Here is a 15,479-nt window from a genome sequence, read left to right on the forward strand (position 1 = left end):
TTTGCCAAAGCCTAGCCTTGGTGATATTTCTCTCCTCTGTATGTTCAGACCTTTATTTTATTTATTTTCTAGTAGGCTTTTGCCTCTTTCAGTTATTGAAACTTTTTATTATTTTATTAGAGAAAAAATTATATTATATTGAAAGGGAAATAATTCATACATATTGTGCTGAATGACCATAAGTAAATGGCACGTACATAATATGTACACAAATTCTAGTCTTGGTCTTAACTCTCATATTAAGAAGGGAGAGTCACTAAAATATTATATATGTATATTTATGTTATATTATTAATTCTACATATAAAGATAATAAATCATAATAAGTAGTTGGAAAAGGTGATCTCTAATCCTTGTGATAATGACACGAATTGGTCACCTAATTTGACAATTAAATGGTACATGCTCACCTTTTGAAATAATAAGAAGAATATTGGAATTGACTTTTTGACTTTTTAGCCATGCCTCCTTTCCATTTGTTTAATTTTATTTTCTAATGTCACATTTAATTTGTGATTAAATTGTTCTTACCTCATCATACGAGTTTAAACCTTCTTATACACCATGATTTAAAAGTTCAATTGCTATGCTTTCCCAGTTTGGATTGCTTGTTCGTGATTGTCAAGAATTAGTATTGTCATTAAATAATATTTTTGTAATTTTTGTTAAACGATCTGCTAATAAGGCCGCTCACTGTATTGCTGCTCGAGGGTCTTGTTTGAAGTCAGATTGTACTTTCAGTGAGCATGATGCTCCTTTTGATTTAAAGACTATTATTTATGCTGAAAGTTTATGAATAAAATTATTTTTGATTCAAAAAAAATATATATATATTATTAATACTATTAGATGTCCATAAAATACTTAATCCAATATAATTAAATTCAATTCACAAAGTACGGATATTTGTACTTGTGCGGATTGATTGGATTAGAAAATCTAAAATCCGCACTTATGCTGATTGAATATTAATTAACATGAAAATAAACGATCTATCCACATATATTTATATATATTTTTTTAAAAAAATTATATATACAATTAATATTTTAATATAAAAATATAATACATATTATACAAATATATTTCAAAAATATAGTATATCAAATGTATATTTCATTATTATTTATAAAGAAAATATAATCTAAAAAAATATTATAAATTTTTTTATACATATAATTCTTTTGGTCTTACTTTAAATTTGTAATTTTTTTTTGTTTTCCTCAAATTTTTTTTGTTATTTTTTTAATTTGTTGTTTGATACATAAAATAATAATTTTTTTTTTTTATTTTGTTGTTAGTTATGTAAAAAAAATATTTTTTAATTTATATTAAATAATTCAATATTAAAAAGTAACAGATCTAAAATAACCGATCTAATCTGCACTTTTGCGGATTAGATTTGAGTTACTATGCGGATTAAATTTGATCTAAAATATAAAATCTACACTTAATGCGAATCAAATGCATTATAAGCAGAATAGAACGGAATGAATCACATGAACACCCCAATATTACCTACAAGTTTATTAAATTATTGAATTACATTGGATATCATCAACGTAGTCGATAAAAATTGTTGCCCAAATGACCCCACCTAACCTACTTTTACAATATGTTTGATAGGAAGAATGGAAATGGAAGGAGAAGGGTGGAGGGAGGGAAGAGTTGAAATGAGAGGTAAATACTAAATCCTTTGTTTGGTAGAAGGGGTGGGTGGAGGGACACCTTCAAATTTTAATTTTCCTAAAAATTTGAGTAAAAGACAGAACTAAAATATCAAATACCAAAATTATCATTTCAAAAATAACAAATATTTATAGTAAGAAAGTTATTAGGGTAATCTTAATAATTTTCTCTCAATCTTTTTACCTTTGTTATTAATACCAAACAACACAAGAGAGAGTTAATAGATTCTTCATCCATCTCACTTAGGGGTGTTCATTGGATCACATCCAATGATTTTAGGTCAATCCAAATCCGATCCAATTAATTTCGTCATCCAATCGATCCAACATCCATTGGATGTTGGATTTGATCAGTTCTATCCATTGGATGTATTTCATATATATTTATTTGTTTAATTTGGGTTTATCTAATATTTTAGACCTAGTATTTTTTGGATCGGATCGGATCCATCCAATATTTTAGATCCAGTATGTATTGGATTGGACTGGATCCATCCAATCTAAGAAAAAAAAAAGTAAAACTTTAATGTTAATTTTCATATATACATATAAATTTGACATATAACAATATAAAATCTAATTACTCATCCAAACTAAATGAAAATACTAATTAGTTCGATTGGATGTTGGATGTATTGGATTTTTAGACACCCCATCCACCATCCGATCCGATCCAATTGGATATTTAAAAATAACATCCAATCCGATCCGATCACAATTGGATATCCAATGTTTGGCGGTCGGTTGTAATTGGATCGGTCGGTTCTCATCGGATTGGATCGATTTATGCACACCCCTAATCTCACTCTCCTTTCCTACCAAAAATAATTTTAAGTTTTATTGGAATTTAATTCAAATTATTTATTTATTTCTATATTTGTAAAGTTATATATTTTTTTAGTAATTATTTACTTGTGAGAAAATTAGTCTTTATGACTAAGTTTTAGAGTGTCTTCGTGCTTAAGTTTTGTAGCTTTATAAATATATATTTTTTGTGTGTGAGAAAGAGTAACGTGTGTGAAGAAAAGAGTAGGTCGTGAAAAGAGAAGTGAGTTTGAGTTTGTTGTGTGATGAGAGTGAGGAAGAAACAAAAAATGTATTGAGATTTAGATAGAGAGATTGAGATTGTGAATGAGTGTATTTTTGAAATTATTATGTTTTGTTTTAAACTGAATAAATTGTTTTGTTTCACTTCTTTATTATTATGTTGTGCTTGAAGTTTATCAATTTCTCAACAAGTAGTATTACAGTCAAGATTCAGATCTGAAAATTTTAAAGTGTTGGTATCAAAATTGTACGTTTTACATTTATCTCTTAGATTTATTTTAAGATTTTTTTAAGGATATTACTAGTTTTTAATTTTATTGGGTTAAAAAAATATATATTACCAACTAGTTACTAGTAAGTAAGAAAGAAACAAAAATCGTACGAATGCAAATTGTAAATTGTTTTTATTTTTTTCTCAACAGTAAATTGTGTATGTTTTTATTTTCATAAAGAACATTATTGAAATTATACAATTAAAAAATTATTGGTACATACATAAGGTTGCACATTTTCTTAATTATGGGGGAACTCGGAATAGAGAACGGAGTGGGGATGAAAATTATTTTTTATTTTCCAATGTTAAACGAGAAAGGGATAATGACACTCTTCGCCTTGATGAGAACCCGTTTAATTTATTAATTATTTTTTAATTAATATTTTATATTTTATAATATGTATTTGTATTTTTTAGTATATTAGTATTATTTTTATATTTTTTTAAGTTATATTTTTTGTATAATAGTTAGTATATTAAATAATAAATAATGTGTAATATTTTAATTATATGATTTAATTATTTTATACATTTACATTTTTAAAAGAGTTTTTGGCAGCTAAACCCTTCTAACTGCCGTTTTCACTTTCATTTGAAGTGGTAAACCCTCCAAATTACTAAACAGGTAGCAAATTTAAGATGTCATCCAGTTAAGTGTCACTATGGACTGCTTATGTATACACTCTTATACACATGATATGTTTATATTGGTACACTTATCATTATTATTATTTAAAAATTATTTTCAAAATTTCTTTTGAAATTAAATAAAATTATAAAAATAAAAAATATTATAAATTTTTAAATAATTTTTATATTTTTAAAATAATAATATTAGGTATACCAATATAATGTAACACATGTGTAAAAGTGTACACATAAGCAGTCTATATTGGCAGTTATGGAAAATGGATGACACTTTAAATTTGCTATCAGTTGTTTGGAGGGTTTTACTGTCAAAATTTTAGCTTACAGAGAATTAAGTGCAAATTGAGTGATAGTCGAAAATATATAACTGCAAAAAAACTCTTTTTAAAATAAATTTTATTTTTACATTAGGAGATTTCTCGCCCATCTCTAATAAGAAATAAACGGAGATGAGAATTAAAATCTTTAATAAAATAAGAATGGGAGAACTCCCCTTAAATTCCCTACCAAAAAATTAGTGCATGTTTGACATCGTAACTAAAAAACTGTTTTTTGTTTTTAAAAACAGAAAATTATTTTTAGAAAACAAGTAGGCTTGTTTGGCCATGTTTTTTGAAAACAATTTTCAGAAAATAAAGTTACAAAAAATAAAACAATATTTTGTTGTCACATGAAAACAACAAAATTCACTCTTGGTCAATATTATTTTTAGAAAACACTAACCAACGCGACTTGTATTTTAAAAACTTCAAAAACTATTTTTTGTTCTCATTTTTGAAAACACTTTTTTAAAAATAAAAAACAGAAAACAATACCAAATATACTCTTAATTATTTTTACACTATACATACACCGTAAAATTGATTAGTGGGGTATAAAAGTCAACAATAAATAAATAAATACGAGTGTTTTAAGTAGAGAAAAGGAAACTAAAATTTGATTATTTTTATTAAATAAGACAACAACAATAAATTTCAATAATCTTAAATAAAGAGTCGGTATGTATCTACATTGTATTAATCATTAAGTTTTTTTTTTTTTTGAAAGAATATCAATCATTGAGTTAAAACTATTATTGTCATACAAATTTGAGCCTTAATTTTTTTTAAAAAAAATATATATATAATACAATTTATTTAAAACAAATCACTAGTTAAAAAGAAGAAGAAGAATATATCATACAATTGCAAGGAGAGCAGTTGGCTCGGCCTATTCTTTTGAGTTAGGGCCCTACTTAATTTTATGGAGAGAAGAACTGTGTTAGGCTTTGACTTATATTTTATATAAATTTTATATATTATATTTTGGTGGGAGCTCTATCTCACTTGCTCCCAAATTGGCCATGTAATTTTATTATTTATCTATAATCAATTACTATATTATATCTTGATTCACACATTATTATATTTTTCAAACAAATATAATTTAATTGGTCACTCCTCATCTCACGTTACAAAACTACTTCTCTTAATAAATAAATAAATTAGGCTTTGGATTTTGTTTTCATAGACAAATTAAGCTTTGAATTTTGTTTCTTCATTATAATAAATAACATAATTATACGTACTCTTATATAATATATATTTTCTGAAAATCTTATATAATAAATTTATCATGATCAGCTTTTATTTTGATGTACTCTACATTGAGTTTAATATAGATAGATTTCAATTAATATATTTTATAACCATTTAAATTTAATTATTATGATTAAATGGATGAGTATAATTAATATATTTTTTTAGTTATTATGAAGAAATTGATATAGGAATGCTCTTAATTATTACAAATAAATATAAATGAAATTTATTGTAAGGAAAAAAAAGATATATTTTTTTAATAAGTTGATTACATGGAACTATAAAATGTATTATGTATATTCATTTATAATTTAGAAGGCTTAAACTAATTACGAAAATACGGTTTTATAGAATTTTAAATATTTTTACAAAGTTTATAATTTTATTTATAGAAAATACAATTTTTTTTGCTAATTTATTGTTATTTTTATAATACAATTATATAATTTTTTTTGTTATTTTTATAAAATACCGTAAAAATATATAAAAAAATATTTAAACATAAAAATGTAAAAATTAAAAACAATAGTATTTTATGTAATTATCTTTTAAAAAATTAAGCCCACTATTTTGCTAGAAGAGCTATGTGAACTATCTTTTTTGTTTTCTATTTATTTTTTTGTTTGAGAAAAATACAGAAACACTACTAAAGAGCAACAAGAGTAAACGGACCGAATATAAATTTAAAAACTCGGTGAACAAATGGTATAGTTAGTATTCATAAAGAAAAAAAAAAAACAAATATTATAGTTAGTAGTTATTAAAACAAATTTTGTTAAATGTCTTTTGATAGTAGATAATGTTAACTATCTTTTGTTTTTATGAAACAAGAAAAAAAAAAGAAAAAGAAATGAAAGGTACAACTCACAAACTTTGTAATGTTTCTAATCCAACTAAGTGGAGCCACATAGTTTCAAGAGTTAAAGATTTTCTTAAGTTGTAAAAAAAAGTACAATTATTTTGGATAAGATTTATTATTATTATTTTGAAAAAACATTTAAATTCTCCTTAAATTTTGAAAAGTAGTATTGTAAATGTAAATCCTAAAGTCTTTCTAGTCTTATTCTATTCATGGTGGGTTGTCCATAGATACTTTATTTTGGTTAATTAGTAGGATGAGATTCTATTCATTCATTGGACTTTTCATCACTTTATTAATAATGAAATTAGTTTAATTTTTCATTATTTTTAAATTAATTGAAGAACTTGAAGGATTATCTGGGATTTATTATATAAACATAAATTGCTTATTCATTTGGAGGCGAGAACATTTTGGTCTCTTTAGTACATTTTGGCATTTCATTTATTTATCTTATTAGTTCAAGTTGATCCATTTATTTTTTCCAGCACGAGGCAATAACAATTAATTAGTAATAATTAATAAATTACTCAACTAACTAAAAGCCAATAACAAATAAGAAATTAATAATCTAATAATGTTGTTTGCACCATTAATTTGACGATTATTTTCATCTTTGGTTAATTTTGTTTTATAAGGTGTAATAATTGTAATCTATATTATGTTAAAACAAAGTCAAATATGATAATGTTTCTAAAAAAAACTAAGAAAATGATTATTAAAAGTGTGAACATAAAACTTAAAAAGCTTTAAAATGTCAATAGAATGTAATAATCGGTCTAAGAAAGGCGCAAAATTGGAAATTTATAATTAAATGCAGAGAGAGAGAGAGAGAGAGAGAGAGAGAGAAAGTAGAGAGAGAAACGTGAAAGGTTGACCAGTTGAACTGGAAACGAAGAAGAAAGCGAGGAAGAAGCAGTGTGGGAATTTTCATGTCAAAGCCGAACTACGACACCATTGCTTAAATTCTCACCACCAAGCCTCATCAGACATCTTAACTCCGTCAAATACACGTTTCTCTCTCCCTCTCTCTCTTATGTCAGTCATGTACAGATACGGAGAAACGACAGTAAACTCAATCTCTAATTCTCTACACTATATCTGAATTATTCAAACCGAGTTATATACATATACCTATACATACACACATCTACTTTGGCTCCTCGTATAAATATTATAGATTTATTATTTCAAAGACCCATATTTTCTCTTCTTTTATTCTTTTATATTGTTTTTTACTGACAATCACAAACCCAAGCTCCCATATCCAGCCGCCGTTCAACAACTGCTCAATCTCTTCGGTTTCTCTCTTCTAGCTCAAAGGGACTCTTCCTTTTTGAATTTTCTCAGCTTCTGAGGTGATTTTCTCATCTGGGTCTCCTTCTTTTCTTATTTTTTAGGAGACTGGTTCTGGGTTTTGATAACGTATGTTTGGGGTTATTTTGGATGATTTTTTGTATTTTTTTTTATTTTTTTAAGCATATTGGTATAATCGAATTTCAATTAATGATACGGTCATATGCTGTGGATGTTTAAACCAAAATTCTCTCTTTTATTGTGTTATCTAAAATTAGATTGGTACTTGGTGGAGATGTTGTTATCTGGGTTTTGTTTAGTGATGTGGTCACATGCTGTGGCCTTTCTAATTGATCCCTGCTAAAAGAACTATCTTTCATATTCTCAAAGAAGAAGATGGATTACTTAATTTGTAGTTTCCTTGTTATTACAATCTTGTATTTCTCTTGTATGTGCCCATTTGGTTCTTGTATTGGGTAGTGTTTCTTCTTTAACTGTTCTGTGATAGGGTCAAGTTGAATTAAAACTTGCATACTTTTCATCTTACTTCTAATCAAGAAGTGACATTGAAAATTCGAGTTCACATTGATGCTTCAACACATACAGCCTTATTATGTTTGCACTATTTTTCTTTTTCTCCATATGAATGCTACTTTTGAATCTGTTTCTTTGTTCTTTAGGAATAATTTGGAGAACTGATGAGATTATGTTTGAGCCTAATTAGTTTATTTAATCTTACCATCGTTTAGTTTTTAGTTTAGATTGGTATGTAAATTTTGTATTTCACATCAGACTTTGGTAGCAATAATATTTGCTTCACTTACTTATTTTTGGGCCCTCCCCCAACCCTTAAATGGTGTTGCATTGCTGCTTTTTCCTTCTATTTCTCTGCTTATTTTGTTTTCCTCTAATTCTCTTCTCTTGTCTTGGATAAATTATATGGTTAGAAATATATTATTATTCTAAAAGTGGGATCGTTTCATGGTGGTCTTGTTTCAAATTATGGAGAGTTTTCTAGATAAATGCACAAATTCAAATGTGTCTTGCATCATTTTCTGTGAACTAAGATGTACTGGTTTTGTTTCTAGCAGGTATTCACTGTGACCATTGAGTTAGGAATAGCGTGGACTGTCATTCAGCAATTATGACTTGCATGTCTTTCTTATTCAGTAGGAAGGGGAACAATGCAAGAAACCATGGTTTTGATGTTGAAGATGGTAAGCTGTATTTTTTAATGAATACAAACTATAGCAACTAATTTTTTTCTGTTGTTACTTTATTTATCTTAACAAGGTCTAATGCATGGAAAAAACGAAGGTGCTGTGCATAGAATATCACAAGACTCGTCAACACTAAAGTATTCTAACAGTTTCTTTATACCCATCAACAGATGTTTCTGGAATTCATGATGTGAAACTTTACACCTATAGAGAATTAAAAACTGCAACTGAGGATTTTAGTCAACATAATAAAATCGGAGAGGGTGGTTTTGGTTCTGTGCATAAGGTAAAGTGACTACTGATTTACTATTTCACATGGTGCTCTGAATGAATCTCCCATCTTTTTAAATGAGGCGTTCTTGGTATATTACCATTGATATTCAGGGACGGCTTAAAGATGGGAAGCTTGCTGCTATAAAAGTTCTTTCAGCTGAATCAAGGCAAGGAGTAAAAGAATTTTTGACAGAGATTGAGGTTATCTCAAAGATAGAGCATGAAAATTTAGTTAAGCTTTATGGCTGCTGTGTTGAAGGGAATCACAGAATTTTGGTGTACAACTACCTCGAGAATAATAGTCTGGCCCAAACTCTCCTTGGTAATTTTATAAGTTTATTCTCTTGCGCAATATATTATTGTGTTCATTACATGCATATATATATATATATATATTTATATATAACTCTTATGAGAGTTCATAACTTGTCTGTATTACCAGTTGGATATTGTTTTTCATTTTAGGAATGTACTTTGTATTATTTTCTCGGTCAAGAGATGTGCATTTCCCATAATGTATATAACCAAATGGAAACTGAATGCTCCAAGGCCATTTCATTTCAGGTGGAGGGCACGCTTATAGTAGTATTCAGTTTAGTTGGCAAACACGGTATAAAATTTGCGTAGGGGTTGCACGTGGCCTTGCATTCCTTCACGAGGAAGTGCAACCTTATATTGTTCACAGAGACATCAAAGCCAGCAATATTCTGTTGGACCGAGATCTGACACCAAAAATTTCTGATTTTGGTCTAGCAAAGCTTATCCCATCAAATATGACTCATGTTAGCACACGTGTGGCAGGAACGATGTAAGTTTAGATATAGATGTTTTTCTTTTCAACTTTCTGTTATTGATTTTTCACCTTTTCTTTCGTTTCAGATAACATAACTAAAACAAAATTGATTCTTGAAAGAGATTGTCATGAACATTAACAACACAAAGTAAATTAGTCTTTCTGTTGCCATCCATGCATCACATAACTAAGGTCTTTATGTAGTACAATGCTTAAAATCAACTATACATTCTTTTTGCTATCATATTTGATGAGAGTTCATGACTTGTCTGTATTAGCATCTCTGTAATCCAAGAAACTGTCCCCTCATTTTGTAATGTTCACTACCTTGTATTTACATTTGCTTTTTCTTTTGTGTTATAGAGGCTATTTGGCACCAGAATATGCGATAAGAGGGCAACTAACAAGAAAAGCAGATATTTATAGTTTTGGGGTGCTCCTGGTGGAGATAGTAAGTGGAAGATGTAACACAAATACTCGACTACCAGCTGGAGAACAATATCTGCTTGAAAGGGTGAGTGTTTTGTGTGTTTGAATCAGACTTTTATGTTGTATTTGAATCCGCGCTTAGTGGTAGACTTGCTTTCTCCTTACTTGAGATTTTGTTTTCAACTTCATCTGCTAAACTTGTTTCAAAATGTGAAGAACTGTAATTCTTCAATTTCAAAATGTTGATATATAGAGTCAGTACAATATAGATTTTGAATAGAAAATAGTTGTTGGTTTTGAAACGACAAGTTCTTTTTAAGCAGAATTTTCTGTGAAACTTATTAGAAGACCATGTAATGTTCTTTAAGGTGATGTTGACGCTCAAGCATAGACTGTGGACTGTGTGGTTCGATTTGTGGCTGGCTCCACAGTCTGACATTTGATTCCTAGAGCCACCTGTCGGGCAGATACTTGTAAATTTATTGATTCCAAAAGATTTCAAGGTGTGATGAACACTTTGATTTCAAACTCGGGTTTGCTTAGCTCTAGGAATATGTATCATTTAAAAGTGACTTTGTTTTTCGTAGCCATCTCTTACTGTCAACATATCACAAGCAATATATGAACTCTAACAACCATTTTCTCGGATAACTATTTATAATGTTGCATACTTCCTCACTCATGTTCTGTAATATCTGGGATTCTTCGTTGTTTTATTGAAAGACTTAATTGTGCCTGTTTAGAAAACTTGTATAGCTAGAAGATTTTATTTATTTTAATGAAATATTTGCAAAAAAAAATATTCTTTATCGACAGAGAGCACTTTTGTTTATTTATTTATTTTTGTAGACATGGCACTTCTACGAACGCAAAGAGTTGATTGGGCTGGTAGATTCATCAATGAACGGGGATTTTGATGCCGAGGAGGCTTGTAGATTTCTTAAAATAGGTCTTCTTTGTACGCAAGATGCACCAAAGCTGAGGCCAACGATGTCAACCGTGGTTAAGATGCTGACCGGAGAGATAGAAGTTTATGACAGTAGGATCACAAAGCCTGGTTTGATAACAGATTTCATGGACCTCAAAGTGAGAGGCCCTCAGAAAACTTCCAAGCTCCACTCCAGTGACAGTGATAATACAACGTCGTCATCGTATAATCTACCCTCTACCTCAGAGAAACTAGACGGTTCAACTATGTTTTCGGACTCAGCTGCTGCTACCATGTCAACCTTCACCTCACCTTATGATCAGAGCATTGTTACAAAAGAGTTTTCTGTATGATTCATTGCATTGCATTGCATTGCATTTTTGTTCGTGGGTATTCGTCCTCGTGTGTATATTGAACGACTGTTTTTTTTTTTCAATCATTTGTTAGAATTTGCCAAAAGGTATTCCTGTAAATGGACTAGTCTTGATAAGTCTTAGAACGTAGCCAAAATTTGCGGTCAAAAATTTGAAAATAAGATATGTTTGTAGATGTAAATGACCCAAGTCTTTGGTAAGTTTGAGAAACTAGAAAGCTTTTTTTGCGACACGTGCTTGGAGATACGTATTGTAATTTAAGAGTTGTAACATAGTTGTGTTGTTAATGATTTTCTTTTTTCTTTTTTTTTTTTTTTAAAAAAAAAATAATATAAAAACAAAAAGCAGAAGATAAATGGCCATGCAGAGATTGTCATTGCCATGAGTACCAACTAAAGGCCATTGCTGAAAACCTCTCTTACAAATGGAGTTCCTGTATGCCATTATTTTAAATTAGTACCTATACTAAAGGTAAATAAAACAAAATAAAACTAGCAAAAATGCACTTGTACATGTGTAAGGCTAATAATTTCACAAACCAAGCTCACAACATCCATAGGGGTTTCAAAAAAAGGAGAAATACTTTTGAAGTTAATCGAGATCTTTTCGGTTCCAGTTTCAGTGTTCTTTTAGGGCAAGGCAAATATGGAGAAGGTGTGTTACAATTCCAACCCTCAGACAAGCAGCTTTAGGCATTTATAGAGCCATTTGTTTATTCTGCATCAGCAATCACATCATAATTTTCATACTCATAGTCTTCATCGAGACCCTCCATAGTTTTTCCAAAAACAAATTGTTTTGTCCCCATTGTTGTGAAAGGCATTAGACCAAAGGCTCTGGCTGTTTTGATCTCCCTAGCAACCTTCCTCTGGGCCTTGGCACTGATGCCAGTCTGCAAAAAAAAAATGATGAAGGAGCAAAGAATGAGGAATATTTACATCATACACAAGAAGTTCATCAAATTTAATTGATTGAAGAATAATTCTATTTCACCTGGCTCCTTTTGATGATAATTCCAGCATCCGTTAAGAAATTTGCAAGAAATCGTATATTCTGTCCAAGCAAATACATTCACGGTCAAAACAACCCAATATAATATGATTTCTCTAAATTAGTGCCAACAACAACTATAATACATAAAAGTAGCCAGAAGTTAGCACTATCAATTTAAGTCCAACGGGAATAATCACTCAGCAACATTTGAAAAGAACCATATTGATTAGAAAGGCTAAAACAACATTTAGAACATGCCTACCAATACACGATGATAACATCTATTGAGTTAAGATAACCATAGAGAAATTAGTGCCAACAACATTTAGCTCATGTGAATGTGAATGTGAATGTTGTTGCCCTTTTCTAACCTTGGGAAATTAGGATGTTAATTGATTTTTCAAATGCCCAGTACCATCTTCTTAACTCAAAATCTCAAGGAATAGTAAGAAAAATGAATCACTTACAATACTAAATCTAATATATAAAGAAAATTCTGCATTGTTTACTTCTCTATCATGAACAATGATTTACTGGAAATCCAACAGAGCAGGAATCAAATGCATTCTTTGATACTCTTATAATCTTTAGAAAAAATAGCAATCAAGTACACAGACTTCTGATGATGCACCACTCCGCCCAACACAAATTATCATCAATGGTAAAGAAAATATGATCTCTGGCATTGTCTTGGGCAGGATGAGCTACCTCTTATTCTAAAAATGGTTTGAATTTTCTATCCACGTAACTTTTAAATATTGAAGCAAGGAAAGGCAGCACCAGAACGAATTTGAGAACAGAAGAAGAAAGGAATTTACAAAAAAGAAGCATTTAGATCTCTCACCTTTAAATTAGACCATAACCTCACTAATAGAAAGGCATTCACTGAAGGCTTTTCTCATGACATGTAGTATTTGTGTAGGTTTCACAATAACAAAGAGTGACAAGTAAAACTAAATCAAGATATACTTACCCTAAAATCAGCTTTTTTCAGAACTTCTGCCGTCGTAACTTTAAACTCAGCCCTCGGGGGAGGTTTACGAACTCCTGGCTTAGTTAAATCAAGATCCTGCATTAAACGCAATACTGTTTAGAGAAGACATCAGACTCAGGATAATTGAGATCCTAAGTGTATGTATTGTGTAATACAAAATAATTGACAGGAAAAGATGTCAATTTCAATATTTAGTGATTTAAAACAATGTATTGACTAGTTTCCTACATTATGTTTACCTTAACGTCATAAGTCATCCCCCTTCTGAAATTCACGTCTGGCCTGAAAGAATACTCGTCTTGCAATATTTCTTCAGGATCAAACTCAAAATATGTGGCTGCGTTCTGTAGCTTCCCATCCATTCCATCCTGTATAGTGTTGAAATGTTCGTCTAATCCATCCAATACACCGTAATTACTCTCAGCATTCTTATTTGAGACAAAGCTATCGCGACCCTTCCCAATGCTATCGAGCTTTTCGAATAAAGAATTTGTTGTTGAACTTTTCCCATAATTTCCACCTAAAATCCTCTGCTGGAAATCGGAAGAAGATTCCATTGAGTTACTACTTTCATTATCACCCATTCTCCCACCTGTGAAAGTCACAACAAGACTAGGCAGTTGTGAGGTTTGTTCATAATTTTCACCAAGATCAAATTATAATTGATAATTACCCTTTGATCTATGTACAGATCTTAGTGAGACTATAAACTCTAGCATATTTCAAGTTAGGTCCGCAAGCGGCAACCAAACATTAAACCTCTTTAGAACTATAGTGCAAAGGAACCACCCAGCGGCAAACCATTGAAGTTATAGCAAATTCAAGTTAAATGCTATAAATACACATCACACAGTACATTACATAATAACGAAAACATACCGAAGATTGAATTTGAAGAGAGAGTTCTCACGAAAAATCGAGGCGGCGAGACATCATTCAAGGTCCGAACAGCTAATCGAACTATGTTTCTCATTTTCTGTTCAAACCAAAATTGTTAAATATACATTATCTTAGACTTCTTAAGTAAGTATAACAAGAAAAAGAAATGAATCACCGCACCGGAAAACTAGTTCGGAGCGTCAACGAGTGGCGAGTCGAACGTTTTGACTGCGTACGAGTCCCTTGGCCGGCGTAGGGAGGTGCGGCTGGATTCCAGGACTGGTTATGGAGAATGAGAATAAACGCGGAGAGGAGAGAGCCCTTCGCCCTTAAATTTTATATTTTATTTTTAAGCCCCTGGAAATAACCCAAATCTCATTTTGGTTGTTTCATTTTCAAAATATCTCATTTCAGTGAGTCTTTTGGCAAAATAAGAAAACTTTTATTTTTTTTTTTGAATGGAAGAAAACTTTTATTAGTAAAATGAATTTTTAAATATTTTTATTAGTCACATGATCTTATATGGTTAGATCATAAATTATACTGTGGCCTGTGGGATTATAAATTTATATTGTGAGATTATTATTGTCGTATAGTAAAATTAAATAAAATTATTTTATAAATTTTAGTATTTCACATTATTAGTTTAGTCTTCAAATTTAATATATTGGTCTCATTATTCAATTTAATTTGTTTGGCTGAGCACATACTAAAATCAACCATTTGAGCTAACAAGTGACCATATAGGGTATTAAGTGGTGTGTGTATCAGTCTTAAAATTGAATCACCAGCTCAAAAAATGTAATATAAAAATGCTTCTAAAAAATCAGATATATATATACACGATCAACAAAAATAAAAAGCTAGGAATTTTACAAGAAATGTTTTTTCAAAGTTTTATTGGTTAAGTTTTGGAACAGAGTTTCAGAGTAACAAGATTTTTAGGATAATAAAAATACTTAATTTCTTTTTTAGGAAAAAGTTCTTAACCTCCAAACACCCAAATTAATAGAAGCTCTACAATGGTGGTGGCAAAAATTTATTCAAGAACAACACCCACTTTTAATAAGTTTTGAATACAAGTAGGATTCCCTAGCTACTAAATCATGCTTTTAACATTAGATAAAACAAGTTTGGCCAAAGATGAGCAATTCAATTACAAGATCTATTATAGTGCATAAAATTAATCACATGGAGCCTATTG

General features: G+C 29.7%; 2 protein-coding genes across 3 annotated transcripts; one reads left to right on the forward strand and one right to left on the reverse strand.

Annotated features, from left to right (window-relative positions):
• The first annotated feature begins 6,860 nt into the window (after positions 1-6,860).
• On the forward strand, positions 6,861-11,699 carry LOC115706306 (cold-responsive protein kinase 1). Of its 2 annotated transcripts, none has more exons than XM_030633906.2 (7): positions 6,861-7,454; positions 8,484-8,609; positions 8,783-8,898; positions 8,997-9,207; positions 9,450-9,693; positions 10,042-10,192; positions 10,957-11,699. In XM_030633906.2, exons 2-7 carry the CDS (start codon positions 8,537-8,539, stop codon positions 11,386-11,388), a joined length of 1,227 nt encoding a protein of 408 aa, XP_030489766.1. In that variant the 5' UTR covers positions 6,861-7,454; positions 8,484-8,536; the 3' UTR covers positions 11,389-11,699. The 2 variants fall into 2 exon arrangements, with proteins under 2 accessions (XP_030489766.1, XP_030489767.1); XM_030633907.2 differs by having other exon boundaries at positions 6,893-7,454; positions 8,481-8,609.
• A 57-nt stretch (positions 11,700-11,756) lies between these two features.
• LOC115706307 (uncharacterized) lies at positions 11,757-14,671 on the reverse strand. Its single transcript, XM_030633908.2, has 6 exons — positions 14,456-14,671; positions 14,276-14,372; positions 13,636-13,988; positions 13,376-13,471; positions 12,403-12,462; positions 11,757-12,301 (listed from the first exon to the last, which is right to left on the reverse strand). The coding sequence occupies exons 2-6, from the start codon at positions 14,367-14,369 to the stop codon at positions 12,122-12,124; spliced, it is 783 nt and encodes a 260-aa protein (XP_030489768.1). The 5' UTR covers positions 14,370-14,372; positions 14,456-14,671; the 3' UTR covers positions 11,757-12,121.
• Between the last annotated feature and the right edge of the window lie 808 nt (positions 14,672-15,479).

This window comes from Cannabis sativa, chromosome 1 (assembly GCF_029168945.1).
Source record: "Cannabis sativa cultivar Pink pepper isolate KNU-18-1 chromosome 1, ASM2916894v1, whole genome shotgun sequence".
In the NCBI taxonomy this organism is placed as follows: Eukaryota; Viridiplantae; Streptophyta; class Magnoliopsida; order Rosales; family Cannabaceae; genus Cannabis; species Cannabis sativa.